Source organism: Chenopodium quinoa, unplaced genomic scaffold (genome assembly GCF_001683475.1).
Source record: "Chenopodium quinoa cultivar QQ74 unplaced genomic scaffold, ASM168347v1, whole genome shotgun sequence".
In the NCBI taxonomy this organism is placed as follows: Eukaryota; Viridiplantae; Streptophyta; class Magnoliopsida; order Caryophyllales; family Amaranthaceae; genus Chenopodium; species Chenopodium quinoa.
Window position 1 is genome coordinate 263763 of NW_018742890.1, and position 17694 is coordinate 281456.

A 17694-nucleotide genomic window follows, 5' to 3' on the forward strand; every position below is an offset into this window, starting at 1 on the left:
TTAAACATCGCCCGCAAATTCCTACATAAAGCCCACAAATAAGAGTGAAATGACACTTTTGCCCTCATACTAAAAAACACACAATTTCTCTCTCTCTACTCTCTACTTCCACTTTCTCTCTCTAAATTATTTCCAGAGCTATGTCGAGGCGGCCCGGCAAGGAAGTGGCGGCACCGGCGGTGGGCGGAAGGCGGTTTGCCGGCCAGAAGGTAATTTTTTTAATTTTTGTAATTTTTTTTAAAAAAAAAAACCTCCGGCGACGGTGGGGCGCCAAGGCGAGACGCCATCACCACGGAGGAGGCGCCTAGGCAAGGCGCCCGTACGGTGGTGGCGGCGCCTAGCCCAGACGCCACTACCACGGCAGCGGCGCAGAGGCTAGGCGCCACGGCCGTGGTAGTGGCGTCTGGGCTAGGCGCCGACACCACCGTACGGGCGCCTTGCCTAGGCGCTTCGTTCTTTTTTTTTTTTTTAAAATTTTTTTTTTGTTTTTTTTTTAATTTTAAATTTTATTTTCGATTTTTTTTTTTTTTTAAAAAATTTGTTTTTCTTTTTTTTAAATTGTATGTTCCCTTTTTTTTTTTATCTTTTTTTTTTAAATTTTGTTTTTTTATTTGTTTTAATTTTATATTTTTTATGTTTATAATTTTATTTCCGTGACTTGTTTATTTGCTTTTGTGTTTATTTTCGACTTTTTTTAATTTGTTTTCGTTATTATGTTTCGTTATTTACTTGGAGTTAGGCATCGCAATTTAGACCTGGTGCGGGGAAGAGTATTGACGTCGTGAGGAGTACGATCTACTCAATGGAGAGCTCGGGGCCCAGACACGTTAGATCCCGTGGTATTTCGGCATCGGCCCGCAGAGAACGGGTGCACTGTTCTGCGGACGATCAAGATGATGATGATGATGATGAGGAGGAGGAGGAGGAGGTCGAGGAGGAGGAGGTCGAGGACGAGGATGATGCAGATGAGGATGTCGACGATCAGAGTGGACCATATGATGATTACGGTCCATTCAGTCAGAGACTTGATGATACGTATGAGACGCATAGGGTAGATGTGCGTAAGGGTCGAGATGGTAGGTTTGTTAGTAGATCTGGCACATCATCTGCGTCCACTGTGTCTGCGGGTAGCAGAAAACGGTCGAGGGCCGTTAATGATTCTTGGATGGTGAGGGGTGAGGTGGCCGGGGGACCTATAGACGGGAGTGTGATTCCTAGCTTTTTAGGACACATCGCTACCCGTATTTGGGAGGACCAGGAGAGGGCTTTGGATACAGGCATTTTGAAATGCCAAACCCGGGAAAAGACTTGTAGGTTTTTGTGTAGCTGGGCTGATGCTTGGCCGGAGGAGAGCGAGATGGTCAGGCGATTGAGGGCCACTAGTGAGTCACCTTCCTGCCACCATGCACGACAGGATTGACTGGACGCTGATCACGGCTTTCGTTGAGCGATGGCAGCCGGATACGAACTCGTTCCACCTTCCGTTCGGTGAGATGACGATCATGTTGCATGACGTCGAGGCCATCCTTGGGATTCCCGTGGAGGGAAACCGAGCATCTGTCGTCACTGATGCGGATCAGGCAGATTTACTAGCGGAGCTGTTGGCGGTGGATAGGGCTGCGCTGTACACATCGGCACTTGGTGTGTGGGATCACGGCGGCGTTAAGATCGCAGCCGTCTTGCAGCGATGTTTGCACCCTACGGCACGTAGGACGCAGGACACACAGCTGGCTGCATATGTTTTTCTTTTCTCGGGTGTACCTTGTTTCCGGATAAGAGCGGGAACAAGCTCAGGCCACGCGACATAGTTGACGCGTGTGATCCCGACAGAGTAGGCCAGTTTTCTTGGGGGTCGGCTACGCTGGCGTATCTGTATCGCCAGTTAGGATTCTCGAGCCGGGCTGATGCAGCAGGTATCACTGGATGTCTGACGTTACAGACCTGGATATACGAGTATTTTCCTGCGTTTCGACCACACCGCGACCCGGTTCCCATTGGTGATGGCCAGCCACGTGCCTGTGCGTGGAGTCCGCGTGTCGAGAAGAAGTCCGTTGACCGCCTGCGCTCCATACGGTTATCGCTTGACAGGATGTCCCCTTAGAGGTACAGTGATTAAATTATTTCTACTTTTACAATCTGATGCTTTATTTTATGACTGTTACTGATTTTAAATAATGTGCAGGTGAACTGGATGCCTTTCGGCCAGAACCCTAGTAATAGGGTACCCAGGACCCTCTACACTGGACTGATTCAGTATCGCGAGATCGTAGAGGCGTACATGCCGCAGCGCTGTCTTCGCCAGCTTGGATTTGTCCAAGTTGTCCCACCTCCACCGGCATGGCCCAGTAAGGCGTACGATCTGCGTCGTCGAAGGAGTACGTCGTCCAATGGCCGTCAAACATGATATCCATGTGGGAGCAGTTTCCGATGGTTGCCCGCCTATGGACGGCGGAGCTGCAGCGGCCGCCAAGTGGGGTGACTGCCATGTGTGACCAGCACTACATGGAATGGTACATCCGGCACTCGCACCCGAGGTTGATCAAAGACATCGACGACGCAGATGATGACGATGTGCCACCTGCCACTGCCTCTTATGCGGTACGTCTCATCTTTTATTTGTTGTTCTCTTATTTTAATATATATATGTATAATACGTCGTTTCATGTTTTATGTTTTGTGTAGTGGATGGGCAAGATTATGCAGTTGGGACACCGACTTTTTGAGGAAAGGGACTGCATGACGAGTGCATCAGGCAGAGCTGTTATTGACGATCTGGAACGGACCCTTGAGCAGTGGCAGTGGGCGTCACAGAGGGATTACTGATATTTGAAATTAGACATTATCTTTTTAGTTTGTAATATTTGAAATTATTGTTCTTAGTTTTTAAAATTCAATATTATCTTTTTAGTTTGTAATATTTGAAATTATTGTTGTTAGTTTTTAAAATGAAACATTATCTTTTAAAAATGAACACATAGAAATGACATAGTATTGACAATACAAGGCCTCATAGTAAAAGGTAGGTGTACATCAACAAAAACTACATGGCAATTAAATTGTTCCACTGTTGCACGCGAGCATGGTACAAAGCATCCCAACCCTCCACGCTTGCTCTACGAATTTCATACCACTTCGGTATGATATTTGGGACCGGAAAATCGGGTGACATGTCTAATCGGATAAAAATGTCTGTATGACGGCCAAGAAATCCAATAGCAACGTCCCTTACCGGTCTGGTGACGGTCTCGCGCGAACACCAGGGCAGAACCGTTGTACATGGATAATAGGCTCGACTATGTAAACCAAGGCCGAAATGCATGACTGCACACTTGTAGATGTTTGCAACGGCAAAGAGATCAAGTGGCGCATCGAACCAATGATTTTGACCGCAAGGTCCCCCTCCCCACCGGATACGCTGCAGAGACCTATCCAAGTCCTCGCCGTACACATGGCCATACACATCTCGGTTTGATGCGATTTCACTGTACATCAACTGCCGCACTAAACCGTAGTTGTCTTCACCCATTTGAAACACATCCGCCACAACCCGAAATCCGCAGTTACCATCTGCAATGACATCATTCCACCCGTCCAAGAATGGCATCATGATATTAGGGATCCTGTCCTTATATGGAAAATGTTCAATGTCCATTCTCCCTGTTACACACATCAATAAACACAATAAACAAGTCAACAGTAAACTAATCAAACAGTCAACAAAAGAAATTGAAGTCGAATGTCTTACCGGTGCCGGGCATATTCACCGACGACGATGATTGGCTGCCACTTGATGAGGATGTACGACCACGGCCACGGCCACGGCCACGGCCACGACCGCGAATGTACTCAAACGCACTCTTGTTCCGCCGTGGTTGTCGACCCCTAGGTCGCTCGACCCCTTCCGGTTCCTCGGTATCCAAACACGATGTATTGAACATGTCATGAAGTATGTGTGTAGCACTACGAATGATCGAAGGGTGACTGGAGGACACTTGTCAAACATCATCTGAAACTGCTCAACTCCTCCTGTTCACGGTGAACCGTATGCGGAACAGCATGCTCTCCGATAACGAGCGTCCGCCAGAATGGATGAACCTGATCGACATGTAACGACGCCCTGTCTTGCGTAATTACGCGGTGAATGGTGCATGCACAAGGTAATCCATGAGTCATTGATATAGCACATCCGCACCGAATAGCCACTTCATCGCCCAACTCCCTCATCCTGGTATACTCGCTCAGAATCAACCCCAAACAGTGGTGTGACACACGACCGTGGAGAATCTTAAATATGAAATGGCCATACAACATGCCATGTCGTCGTCTGGAGTCCTCGAGATAGTTCTTGATGCCGTTCCTCTGAGTATCAATAGCCTTGTTTATTCTCTCGAACAGTGTATCCAGAGCAGCCGTGGAAGAATCAATCCAGTCCTTCAAAGCTCTATGAGCGCTCTCGACTCTGCATGTCGTAGTGTTCCCAAAATGAAGAACTTGGTTCGTCCAATATTTGACAAACTTTTCCCTCTGAGGTACCCACTGATGCATCACATAGTCTACGATTGGCGGGCACCACTTGTACGCATCCTTTAAGTTTTCCAAGGCTCGATCGTACTCTGCCTCCGTGGTAGCTTGCAGGATCTTCCGCCACTTACCATTTACCAATCTCTCTGCTGAATCTAAGTTCTTGTTGAAAAGGTTGTAGGCTTTGACTTTCACGCAGTTGTTGATGTGCCATGTGCACAGTAAATGGCTCGACTCCGGAAACAGCTCCGCTATAGGGGCAAAAAGACCTCCCTCACAATCACTTACGATGGCCGATGGCTGTACATTTGGGCCGATGTAGTTTCTCAACTTTTCCAACACCCAACGGTAACTCGCAGCCGTCTCATCCTTCATGACTGCATAACCAATCAGAAAGTTCTGGTTCGTTGGAGCCATCCCAACCATCTCAACCAGTGGGAACTTGTACTTGTTTGTCTTGTACGTTGAATCGATCAAAATCACAGATGGCCAAGACGAAATCATATCAGCACAATCAGGATGGACAAGGAACAAATGAGTTACCTCCGATGTGTCTTCGTCAGATTCAAACCAGTAAAGGTAACCACGTGCTTGTGCCTGGTGCAGAAGCTGCTGTATAGGGTTCCTTCCCTCTGACCGTTCAAACCTCAATTTCTGTCTGACGTTGTAGATGTGTCTTCGGTTTGGCTGGTCTTCGGGGAATTTCTCTAACACAGACGCTAATATTTTAGCGGGCTTCACTTGAGCATCACTCATTTCTTTTACAACTAGTTTCGCAGCTGGACTTAGGCCGCTTAACTGCCGATGCCCCACTTTGTATGCTATCAGCTCATGGTTGTGATATCCCCATTTTGCCGTAAACCCTTCACTTCCCAACCGTCACGCCTTTGATGTTGTCGAACCTTAACTCGGAACTGACACCCACAACCTTTCCGCTTTGAGTCAAACCGAATCGCTTTACTGAAATCTCGTTCTTCTCTTTTGCGATAACGGTCGCATCTCAAAATGCGATCCATTCTACCATCCCGTTTGAGATTTATGAGTTGCTACTACTAAACAAAAGCCTGATCTAATTGCAACCTGTTTTGCCCAATCAATCGCTTGTTGAGCATCTTCGAACAGGCCATCATGTACAAAAAATCCCACTGTAATCATTTTCCGTCTCCACCATAATCCTGTAACAATAACATATAACGTATAAATATAATTACATCAAGATTAAATTAACAAAAACAAACAAAAAAAAAAAAAGGGATTAAATTAAAAAAAAAAAAAAAAAAAAATATTCCCTTACTGGCGCCTGGCCAGGACGCCGGAGCCACGGCCGGGGCGCCTGGTCAGGACGCCGCCGCCATGGTGGCGCGTCCTGGCCAGGCGCCTTGGCCGTGGCTGCGGCGTCCTGGCCACGCGCCACTACTATGGTCGAGGCTTCTCCACCAGGCGCCGTGACCACGGTGGCGGCGTCCTGGCTAGGCGCCACAACCACGGCATGGCCTTTGGCTAGGCGCCAGCCACCATTTCGTCCTTACGATGCGTTACGAACCTCGTTTTCCGATGACGACGGCGATTCTCCGGTGATCCTCGGCGATCCGGTGCTGCTCCACATTTTTTTAGTGCGAAAAATTTATCTTCCGTTAAAATTATAAAAAAGGGCAAATTTGTCAAAAAAAATTATAAAATGTGGGCTTTATGTAGAGATTTGCGGGCGATGAATAACAAGTCCCTTAAAATTATGCTGAATTGAAGAGAATACAGGTATTCATTAACTTCGCATATCAAACCAAATTCGTCAACCGCAAGTATGATAGTGTTGGCGTATGCACAATATATATTCACTATGTACATAGTGAACATCAAGATAACATAAACATTTATTCCAATGAATATAAAACTTTAATTAAACATAAGAACTATAACTAAAATAATTTTATGTTCATTGGAGCTAGTTTATGTTCATTAGAATTTACATTCTTTTGTTTTTGTTTATTATTGTACTTCAACTTTCCATCTCTTTGTGCTATTGTTCTATTTTTTTTTTTTTTAAAAAAAAAAAATGGAAATAGATACTACCTTCGTTTTTTTATATTCTACTCACTTACCATAAACACAAAATTTAAAAATTAAAGAATCTGAAAAGAGAATGAATGTAAAAAGGTGGGTTTGTATAAGAAAAAAATGAATAAAATAAGAGCTATAGTATAAAAAGGTGTAATTATTGTGAGGTTGGAGGGTAAGATGCTAAAAAAAATGGCATAAATAGATTAAAACAAAGTCAGTAGGATTTAAAAGAAACAACCTAAAATAAAAAAGTGGGTAGGATAAAAAAAAAACGGAAAGAGTATTTATTTATGTTGAGAAGTTGAAATCAAGTAATCAGAGTATAGTATTCTAAATTTTAAATGATATAAAAAATAATATATTTCATATATGTTCATCATGTATTAGTAGTTTATTTAATCAACTATAAATCCATAAATATAATCTTGTTCGTTTTTGAATGATATCATGTTAGGTCGAATAAGAGTGAGAAGAGGAGAAAGAGGGTGAGCCTCATTTATTACCATAGTCCTTCAAAGGGAAAAAGTGTTTAGGTTGAGGTTTTATGGACTTCGATACATTGGGCTTACAAAAGTCATTGCATACATGACATTGGTCCCCTATACTAGTAGGTGGATAATCTATTAATAAACCAAATAAATTTGTTGAATAAATAAGTTACTCCCTTTTGTTGCAAATTTGCAATAGTCTTAACACATTTTTTTCACGAGACCATGTTTTAGAAGTTAGGCCTCTTTCAATTTACCTTAAAAAAAAATAGTAAAAATAATTTAAGTTCAGCAAAAAATAAGTTTAGTTCAGTAAAATTAATTTCAGTTTAATAAAAATAATTTTAGTTCAGCAAAAAATTAGTAACTCTAAAGAAGAAATATAATAGAGAATCAGTAAAAAATAATTTTAGTTCAGCAAAATTAATTTCAGTTCTGTAAAAACAATTTCAATTCAGTAAAAATAATTTAAGTTCAGCAAAAATAATTAAAGTTCAGTAAAATTAATTTTAGTTCAGTAAAAATAAGGTAAAGTGAACGGGGCCTTAAAACAGTTAACATCTTTTGATTATAAATATTGTTAATACTAAAATTAATTTTATATGACTTTCAACTTAAATCATACAAAGTAGTTGCTAGTATCCAAAATCTGTGATATGTACTGTCCTTTTCAAATAAATTATTTTAAAATTTTGATAACCAAATATGTAATATGTCGTTTCCAATGGAAATTTTTAAAAATTTGATAAATCACATAAGTTGTGATTTATCAAATTTTTAAAATTTCTCTCTTCTTACTCTAATATGGGGCATTCACAAGTGATACTAAATAAATTTCAACAATTTGTATAAGTTTAACTTAAATCAAAATTACTAGTTAGAATCCAAACATACGTGATATGTCGTCCTTTTTATTAAATGTGTAATTTAAATTCACAATAAGTTGTTATTGTTGAATTTAATAAGGGGATTGGAGGCAGGTTTGATTGAGGGGAAGGGTGGTGGTAGTGGTGGTGGTGGTTGTAAAGAAGGGGCCAATATGGTTAAACCAATTCAATCACGTAAATCTAATTAAGGGGTTAATTAGCTTTCTATTCTTTTTGTATATCTTTCCTAAACTTTTTTCATACACGCTCCTTACAATGATTTACAACTATATACCAGTTAAGCTCTTAAAGAGTGAGCATGCTAGAGAATCATAACTACTCATCATAAGAGAATCTTTATCTTGAAAACATGATAACCCCAAAAAAAAAATCTACAATCAATTATCGTTGCCATGCACTAAAAAGAGCTAACATGCCTGTTCAAAGTGTGGAAATGTAACTGAAAGTGCAATACGTAAACTTGTAGTATCGTATTATGTTTCAAGATACACATGAAAGGTCGCATCTACTAACATGTATTGATTCCAATATTTCCAACTCCAGGATTTAGATTCATCAGCATGGATAGAGTTGACTTTTTGGTTACTCGTTAGTATAAAGGTATACATAACTTGATAACTTAGATTATATTACTATTAGAACATAGAATTTGTCAGCTATCAAGTTGTTCTTGCATTTTTTTTCCTCCTTGATTAAAGTCATGGATTGTGTGATGCCACCGAAAATGGAATAAATGGATCATTTAGTTGATTTGACAACTCCATTGCCGACTTTAATAGATGAATTACACATAATAATAAGGTTCCTAAAATATAATAAGAAATAAAGACGATTATTATTAGTAATTACAACATAAATGACCGTATGTAAATTAACTTAAAAATTTCAGACACAATGGTAATTGGTCGCATTATGGTGTTTAAGTGTCATGTGATTTTATAATCTTCGATTTTTTTTTCCTTTCCTCTCATGCACCCCTTAAGATAATAATGGAAGTCCAGTTTCTACTTTTGATTTGGATCATAAATCAAAACCCCAACTCTATTTTATTATTATTGAGTTGCGTAGAACCCCTATGATAAAGTGGTGGTTGATCAAGCTAGGCCAATAAGTTTATATATATATATATATATATATATATATATATATATATATATATATATATATATATACTTCTGAATAACTCATTTAATTTACCACTTTTAGCGTTGAAACATAGCTGCCAATTCAAAAACTACCAAACCTTCACATTATGTTTTCTTTTTATCAAATATGTGGGGCAAGAGAGGCCAAAGAGGTGATAATATTTGATAATAATAATGAAAGTATGCATATTTGACAAAATAGTCCTCGCTTTTATATGTTGGTTGGTAAATTATATGAAGATATGAGAATTTCTCCTATTGTAATGCATATAATCCTAAAACAGCCAGTTGCAAAAAACACAATATATTTTCTGTTTCTAGTGTGTAGATATTACAAGATCTTAAGGTCTGCTCAAATATTCTGAGAAGGATTATATAATAATATAAGAAGTGGAATAAAAACATGCATCTCTCAAAGTTAATTATATATATGCTTAATCTCTCAAAGGTTTGCCCATATCTTTCAAAGCAGTCTTGCCAGGATACTAGGAAAGTGCACGTCATTATCCACCACTATAAGCCACTAGAAAAGAGTGTCCAAAGTTTTGGGGAAATATTATTTATCAAGGTACATGGATAGTTACAATTCATATGTTACTTGCAAAATTACATGTTCTTTAATAAGTTATTGTACACATCAAAGATTCAAAGCCCTACCCATCATAACCATCATGCATATATGCAAATGCAACGAATAATTGAATTGAATCTTATACCCCAAAATAAATATTGATGATTGATCGAGTATCTCTTGCTTGAGATCGATTTTCTTCAATTTGAGGAGGTTGGATGGAGGTTTGTATACGCGGAGGAGCCTAAACTCTAAATCTCGGATTCATATATGTGGCGGAGCCTAAACTCTTAGCTTAATCTCTTATCTGCTATAAGGTGTTCAAATTCGATCAACCACGACGTACAAATAGTATGATGGACGTATAAATGGTTTGTAGTATATATGAACCTATGCAATCTATATATATACTCGATCTATACACACAAGCAAAGTTAAATGATTTCAAGTCTGCAAAATCATCTGACTAAGGCCCCGTTTACTTCACCTTATTTTTGCTGAACTGAAATTAATTTTACTGCATTGAAATTATTTTTGCTGAACTTAAATTATTTTTACTGAACTGAAATTAATTTTGCTGAACTGAAATTATTTTTACTGATTCTCTATTATATTTCTTTTTAGAGTTACTGATTTTTGCTGAACTGAAATTATTTTTACTAAACTGAAATTAATTTTACTGAATTGAACTTATTTTTACTAAACTGAAATTATTTTTACTAAATATTATTTTTTAAGGTGAACTAAAAAGGGCCTAACTCGTCTATTAAACACGTATATTTAAAGATTGTATTCAAAAGTAATAACAAGGGACATCACTTAGACAACACATACAATAGCCGGTTAATGTAGGTTTCATTTCTTCCATTTTTCTAAACACTTTCCTCATAAGTGGAAACCATTTTTCTTAAATTTTTTGGGTATATAATTTAAGTCCCACATGGAAAGAATAAGAATATCATGGGTTACATTCCTTATAAGAGTGCAGTACGTGTGTTCTATTCACCTAATTTTTACTTATATCAACTAATTATCTGAACTTATTAAATCTTATTTTAACTGTAACTTGAACGTGAGTAATCCTTATTATAACTTATATATTTCTAAACTTATCTTATATGAATTTAGCTGAATTTTATTAGACTTAACATAGTAAAAATAAGGTGAACATACAGACGACCTTAAGCGTCCACTTACTCCATTAATATGTGGTCTTTTGAAAAGGTATCTAAAAACAAATTTGTGGATTATACCAAAGCGGATAATATCATAATGATATGAGATGAAGACGAGCATGCGACTCAACAAGTTGTTGGATGACCCGGGCCCAACATATAGTTTATTATTCCATTTCTTATATTATTATAATCCTCTTTAGAATATTTGAGTAAACCTGGCCTTAAGATATTGTTATATCTATGCACAAGAAACAGAAGAAATACTGTGTGTTCTTGCAACTGGATGTTTTAGGATTATATACATTAACGATAGGGGAAATTCTCATATCTTCATATAATCATATCTTCCATAATCCCTACCAAGCAATAAGTAAAAGCGTGGACTATTTTGTCAACATTATGCATATTATATTATGTCATGGAACAATTTATTTATATTCCGTATCAAGTACGAAGCAGTGATCGACTACTAATTATGGAGAAAAAAAAAAAATTAAAACCGACAGTGTGTTGTATTTAATTTAGTTTAGGTTATTTTTTAATTTTAATATTTGTTTTATTTTGGAGTCCATGAAAAGACCGCAAGTATGCTGAGTCATACGTGTTCCATTATGTTGGGTCTCGTTGAGTACTTGAGTGAGTAGTAGTACGCTTTTCGTACCATAACAAAAACCAATACCTATTGTTTGATATCTAGTTGGATTGCACCTTTCTGACTTATTTGCGTGTCTTTGGCTAAGGATATATACTTAAGAGATAAATTAAGGTTTTTAATTATGTTTTTTTATTTCGTATTTGATGTAGATTGTTAAAAGTTTGTATTGAATCTTTTATAAATTTGTGAACCTTAATTTTTTGTTATGTTGTAAAATAATAGGGAAAATTAAACACATAACATGAGTTTTAGCCATAATATAGATTTGACACATTAATTGAAATTACTAACTATTTTTACTTCTAAAAAAAAAAAATATTAATTTTTACTTAAAATTTAATTTTTACAAGTTGATTGTAGTTTATTTTGGCATGCTTTCTAACTAAAGTTTGACGAGCTCAACTCGTGGCTCCACAATCCTACTTTAATATTAACACACTGGACAAATATTTAGTGCTGTACTGCAGTATTACGAAGGCTTTAATTTTAGTATTGCTTTGGGCTTATGTTTTTATTGATGTGCTAACTTGTAATTAAAGTAAAACCTGTATTTCAAATTGTACTTCGTAAATAAATGGAATTTTATGCGAGTCAACCTGATCTAAATTTAGAGGAACAAAGACGAGAGTGGCTTAAGAAGAAGGGTAAGAGAACCCTCACCTCAACATGCAAATCTTTCTATTAGACAAGTCTTACTAATGGGCACTCCGTATATTATTACCGGCAGTCGGGGTTCCGCAACACCCAGCCCGTAATTCTTCGCCCCCAGTGTGTTATCCGTTTCCCAGCAAAGTTAAACACAAATTGGCTTCTTTACACTACTTTTATTCATTTCATTGCGTTAAGAATATGTTCCTTCTTTCCCCACTTCTAATCAGTCACTCAAGCAATCACTAGACAAATAAATGCACACATATATTCTCCACTTACCCAATATCTAAAAAATTTATGAGTTTATTTTGTGCACCAATTGATTTATGAGTAAATTATTTAAGGATACATGGGCTACTCTTATATTTTAAGTACCGTGTATGTAGGATATGGAGTATAAAGAAATTCTCAATTTTATTGATATGTTTCATAATTATTTTATAATTAAAAATATAATAAAAATGGTAATTTTTGTTGTGACCTTTTTCCTTTCTTCTCCCCTTTTAAGGGTTTGTACAATGAGTAGATATAAAGGCTAAAATATATGGCCTTAGGTTTTGACTTTACATAACAAACTTACTTTCCAAGAAATGAATTATTGGAATTACATATTTAGTTTTGTGATAATTTGTCCTTTTCCTTCTTTTAATACAAGAGGGTACAAAAGTTTTTATTTTTCATTTTATTTATTTTTTTTAACATAAGCTACGTCTTTCAATATAAATGTTAACGATTACATATACATTTCATGGACCCAACTTATTGTATAAATAATTTACTCTTTTTAATTAATCTCATTTATTTAGAAGTGGTTCTAATTTGATATAATAATTCCAAGTAGAGAAGATTATTTTCAAGGCTATATGAGCTAGCTAGAAAATCAAGAACAAAACAAGTCATTTTAAGTAATTAATGAAGATATAATTCCATATATCAACTGAGACATGAAATATTGCACAATGGAGTCGATGATAGTCTCTCCTCTTGTATACATCTCTCGCAAGATTAAACCAAAACTCTACCATGTACGAAGTAGAAAGCAACCAAAAAAATAAAAGGAAAACAAGATTGTAAAGGACAAGAATATATCTATATGGAATTATGGGTCATTATCTAACTAACTTCAAAATTGATGGGTTGGATTCGTCTCAAGTTACCAGATGCTTCAGTAATCGGTAATTAAGAGCTGAGGAGGCTTAATTATTTGGCACACGTATTCTCTTTTTTTTTTTTCCACTCTCTAAATCTAATAACTCGACGATCTAGTAACTGGAGAGAATCCTCACCCGTGTCACCAAAAAAAAGGGTACGTTTTTTTTTGGTGTAATGGACTTATTATTATTAATCATGTGGGTGAGAGGTTTCATCTTCTTTAGGCTTCTCATCATCATCATCATCATTTCCAACACTAGTATTCTCATCATTAGCAATAACATTATTACCAACCTTATTAAGATGATGATCATCATTAAAATTGCTCTTAGGCATTAGCATTAAAGCAGGGGTAGCCAAGAAAGTAGGCTTATCATTGCCAGCCATAATAACAACAATCTTTTCTTCAAAAACAGGAGCACCATTTATCTTACTAACACCTTCACCTTTCTCACCACTCTCCAAATCACCTCCTTCATTGCTTTGTTGTTGAGGATCATTATCTCTTGACAATCTCCAATAAGAGCAAGCCAATATCAGGAGGGCAAAGGCTATGAGGCCGAGCATCGCCGCTAGTCCTCCGAATAGGTAAGGCACCGGCGAGTGCCAAGGCGATCTTGGAGTCACCGTTGTCGCTCCCGGGGCAATGGAAAATGATGAGGTCTTCTCCGGGGTTAGGGTGGCGTGTAAGGTAGTTGTCATCCTCATTTTTAAGTATTGGTTTTGGGAGATAACAGAGGAGAGAAAAGGTGTTATTTTTTTTGTTTTGGTTGTTGTTGTTGATGTTGTTGTTATGTTGTGGTTAAATGTTAGGTGGTGGGTTATGAATGTGAGTGTGGATGATGAGGGTGTGAGGGTGTATTTATAGGAGAAAGGAAAAGAAAATAAAGTAGAAATGAAAGAGATAATTTGAGGGAGTAATTAAAAAGATCACAGATAGAGTGATGTTATGTTGTTGGAAAGAGTTAGCTAGCCTAGGAGGATGGGCACTAGTGCAAAAGAAGCCTAAAAAAGTTAAATTATTAAAATTAAAACTAATTTGAGAGGGAACTTTTTAATTTTGTTTTGATTCCATCTTGTATACCTATGTATGTACCAAGATGGTGTCAATTTAGTGAAAGATGATAGGAGGTCCATTGTATACCTCAGCTAATGATTTCGACGGGTGGTCTCCACCCTACTACAGGTCACTAACAGCATAGTTATTTATTATAATGGTTGGTGGTTGTTTGGTTGACATCCAAATACATGAAAAATTAAATTTTTCGGAAGTTGAAAAAAAAAATGATCGAGGCGTATGTTTTGGTCGACATGTATATTATAGGGCATAGGAAGTCTAAATTTGTAGGCAGTGCTACTTCCTACAAGACGACATAAGTGACTTGATTACCTTATTAATCCCTTTAGTAGATCTTTCCATCAGAATTCTAATTTTCTATAGTCGACAATACCTTGACCTATCAGTTGTGTAACCAAACAATACCTCGATTTATCAGTTGTGGTGCAATAGATTGGGATTCACTCACCACTTGCATGCAAGCTTGGCAACCTACTACTACGACTACTAGAGTGCGAGTAATGGACAATAAGAAGAGACCTCCAAGTCCCACCAGAGCATGCACACTAACGTACTAGTGTTCTACTACGATCAAATTAACTAAGACAAGTAGACAAGTTTGAGTCGAAATTATACATACACAATTAGGTGAATATATTTGTACTGTATATTTATGAGTTTTCATTTAATGTGTATGATTTCAGTGCCTGTGTGTGTCACATAAATACAAGTTAGCTCGTTGAGCTTTTAAAACAATCGTATTGACTTGTTCATTCAACTTATATTACTAATTAACTACTCTATAAGTCATTATTTGATGATTTTAATTGCTTTTGAATCGAATCAACTCAATCTCGAGTGATAGTTAACTATTTGATTTCACTAAAATCCATACCAATCGTTAACTATCTGATTTCACTAAAATCCATACCTTCATACAGCTACAAATAAAGAAATCAATAAAATTGACTGTAAAATTTATAATTAATTAGAATAAAGACAGTGTTAGTTCTGTATTTAATATAATTATAGGCCTCTCAACTCAAAAGAAATGTTGATGAACACAACTAGAGAATCGATGCTAAAGTTGTAAAGTATAGAGAGCAATACCTTGTTTGCCAAAATAATTTTCAAATAATAGAATATATATGTACGCATACATATGTGGTATATCCCCTCCATTAAAAAAAAAACCTTTGCACCATTTGATATTGAAAATTTGATTGTTATTTTTCCTAATTAGACATAAAAAAATATTGTAATTTCGCAACTTAAGGCGATATTTTTAGAAAAATGCTCCAAAAACCTGAGTTTATTACGTAACAAACATTAAATTTTTGCAATTGTAAATTTATGAGATTTTTATAAATTATTTTCTTAACAAATATTATGTTTTCAGATGAATAAAGTTTATTCCGTACTATATAATGTAGTAAAACAAGAAAATACTACTTTTTATACTTAGATTATTGTAAAATTAAATATTGCGTATCCTCTACGTTGTTCGTATTTGTTTTAAGAGTTTTTGTTTAGGATGGGCATCATATGAACAATTTTATGAATTATGATGTCAATTATCTCAAATTTAGTTAGCACTTAACAGTGTGATCGTTGATGACAACTTTTTATCTGCAAAGAGGAATAGCCCATATGATATGGCCGATAAATACATTCATCACCATGATCATCATCGTCATTTATGTTTTATTCTGTTTCTCAGTGATGTCAACGTAATTAATTTGATTGTGTATCCAATAATGTCACACCACCTAAATCAACCATCCTTACTTTCCTCACAAACGTCTATGTCAAGTTTGTTTTGTTTTGGTTAATTTTTTTTTTTTTTTTTATTTTACAAAAAAACTTAAACTAAAATTTCCTATAATTAAATTTTCAACACTTAAGTTAGCAAACTAATTATTCATAAATGAGGATGCTTAAAGTAAATTATTATGTCGCAAGCTACATTGATAGTACATAAAATAATGATCAGATCATACCAATTCAGATGCATATGATTATTAACAATTGCAAATTTGATCTAATCGTATAGAATATAAATAGGATCGTAGTTGGTAATAATTAACCATGAGGTCCAAGTTAATCCCCTTCCCCTCGTATGTACGGGATTAAATTGGTTAGTAACCCTCCAATAAACTAAAAGCCTAAATCGGGCTTTTTTCATTCTCTTCGACCGATAAACATGACTTTTTAACTATTAAAAACTATGTCTCTTAAAAAATTCTAAAGTTTCCATGCATTGATTGACATCCACAATGTGAAGATAATGTGTATACAATACATACTTCTAGCAATAGATATATCTTATTAGTTACTTTTCAAACCAATTGATTAAGCTTCAAAAGGTGTACTTAACATGCTTTAATTACAGTACTACTATCTATTAACTTTAATTTATTCTGTTAATTACTAAATGTATGAAACTTAGCCACATGAACTGATTCGTATATCTTTTTTTGTTTCATCATTTCACCACATAAATAGTGATTACATGAATGTCAGAAGATGATTTGTTATCTTTAGCAAATTAAATAATAAGTACGTGTTTCATTCTGCAGAAGTTTCTAAAGAATAGTGGTATATGCCAATTTTAACAGAAGTAATCACATAATTATTAATTCGATAAAAATGCTAACCTAACAACTAATATGCACTTATATGGTAAGATAATTATATTTAAATTCCTTAATTTTATATTTGTTTGTTAATGACTACTTAAAAGGACAGTTAGTTTCATATTCGCCACTAATTATATACAATGGGCCTCATCATAAAATATGTTGATAATGTATATAGGTACAAGATGTACCAATAAGAGCAATAACACTTTAATGAGAAAGAATAAAAGATTATATACATAAGTATTATTTTTTTTAATTACTCCATATATAGTATAGGAACTCCATTTCTATCTACTAGTAAAAGTTTTTAACACTTGCTTTTCGCGCTTGTTAAAATAAAACTTTGATTATTTTTATCTCTATTACGTATTTATGTATATTATAGTTATAAAAAGTTGATATTCAGAAAATGCATACGAGTGCTAAGAAAAATTCAACCAGGCCTCATATATACAAATGTATATGTATCTTTATATGTATAAATTACCACGTAGTAATTAGCAATGGAATTTGTAAATAATGTCAAAAATCAAACTATTATCCATAAGTACTTTTAAAAAAAATGAAAGGTATAGCATACGCTAGGTGCAAATCTTATCCGGATTCCAATATTATAACTTTGATTGATCATCTCCCCCCACGAGTCCATTTCAAACGTTATAGTGGAAACGCACTCAAATACTGTTTTG

The 17694-nt window shown here is 36.0% G+C and overlaps 3 protein-coding genes across 3 annotated transcripts; 1 reads left to right on the forward strand and 2 right to left on the reverse strand.

The window, feature by feature from the left end:
- Positions 1-2358: 2358 nt before the first annotated feature.
- Positions 2359-2869, forward strand: LOC110726893. Its single transcript, XM_021906414.1, has 2 exons — positions 2359-2598; positions 2683-2869. Exons 1-2 carry the CDS (start codon positions 2401-2403, stop codon positions 2821-2823), a joined length of 339 nt encoding a protein of 112 aa, XP_021762106.1. The 5' UTR covers positions 2359-2400; the 3' UTR covers positions 2824-2869.
- Positions 2870-3040: 171 nt separating this feature from the next.
- On the reverse strand, positions 3041-3989 carry LOC110726949. The gene is made up of 2 exons (XM_021906492.1): positions 3746-3989; positions 3041-3657 (listed from the first exon to the last, which is right to left on the reverse strand). Exons 1-2 carry the CDS (start codon positions 3936-3938, stop codon positions 3041-3043), a joined length of 810 nt encoding a protein of 269 aa, XP_021762184.1. The 5' UTR covers positions 3939-3989.
- Positions 3990-13039: 9050 nt separating this feature from the next.
- On the reverse strand, positions 13040-14199 carry LOC110726894 (protein GLUTAMINE DUMPER 2-like). Its single transcript, XM_021906415.1, has one exon. It carries the CDS (start codon positions 14012-14014, stop codon positions 13496-13498), a length of 519 nt encoding a protein of 172 aa, XP_021762107.1. The 5' UTR covers positions 14015-14199; the 3' UTR covers positions 13040-13495.
- Between the last annotated feature and the right edge of the window lie 3495 nt (positions 14200-17694).

Bases quoted from the DNA above. Each gene is read 5' to 3' on its own strand.
- LOC110726893 (XM_021906414.1), top strand. From the start codon at position 2,401: ATGATATCCATGTGGGAGCAGTTTCCGATGGTTGCCCGCCTATGGACG. The intron at 2,599-2,682 runs GTACGTCTCATC...TGTTTTGTGTAG, and splicing joins CTGCCACTGCCTCTTATGCG to TGGATGGGCAAGATTATGCA.
- LOC110726949 (XM_021906492.1), bottom strand. From the start codon at position 3,938: ATGTTCAATACATCGTGTTTGGATACCGAGGAACCGGAAGGGGTCGAG. The intron at 3,658-3,745 runs GTAAGACATTCG...TGTGTGTAACAG, and splicing joins GGTGAATATGCCCGGCACCG to GGAGAATGGACATTGAACAT.
- LOC110726894 (XM_021906415.1), bottom strand. From the start codon at position 14,014: ATGAGGATGACAACTACCTTACACGCCACCCTAACCCCGGAGAAGACC.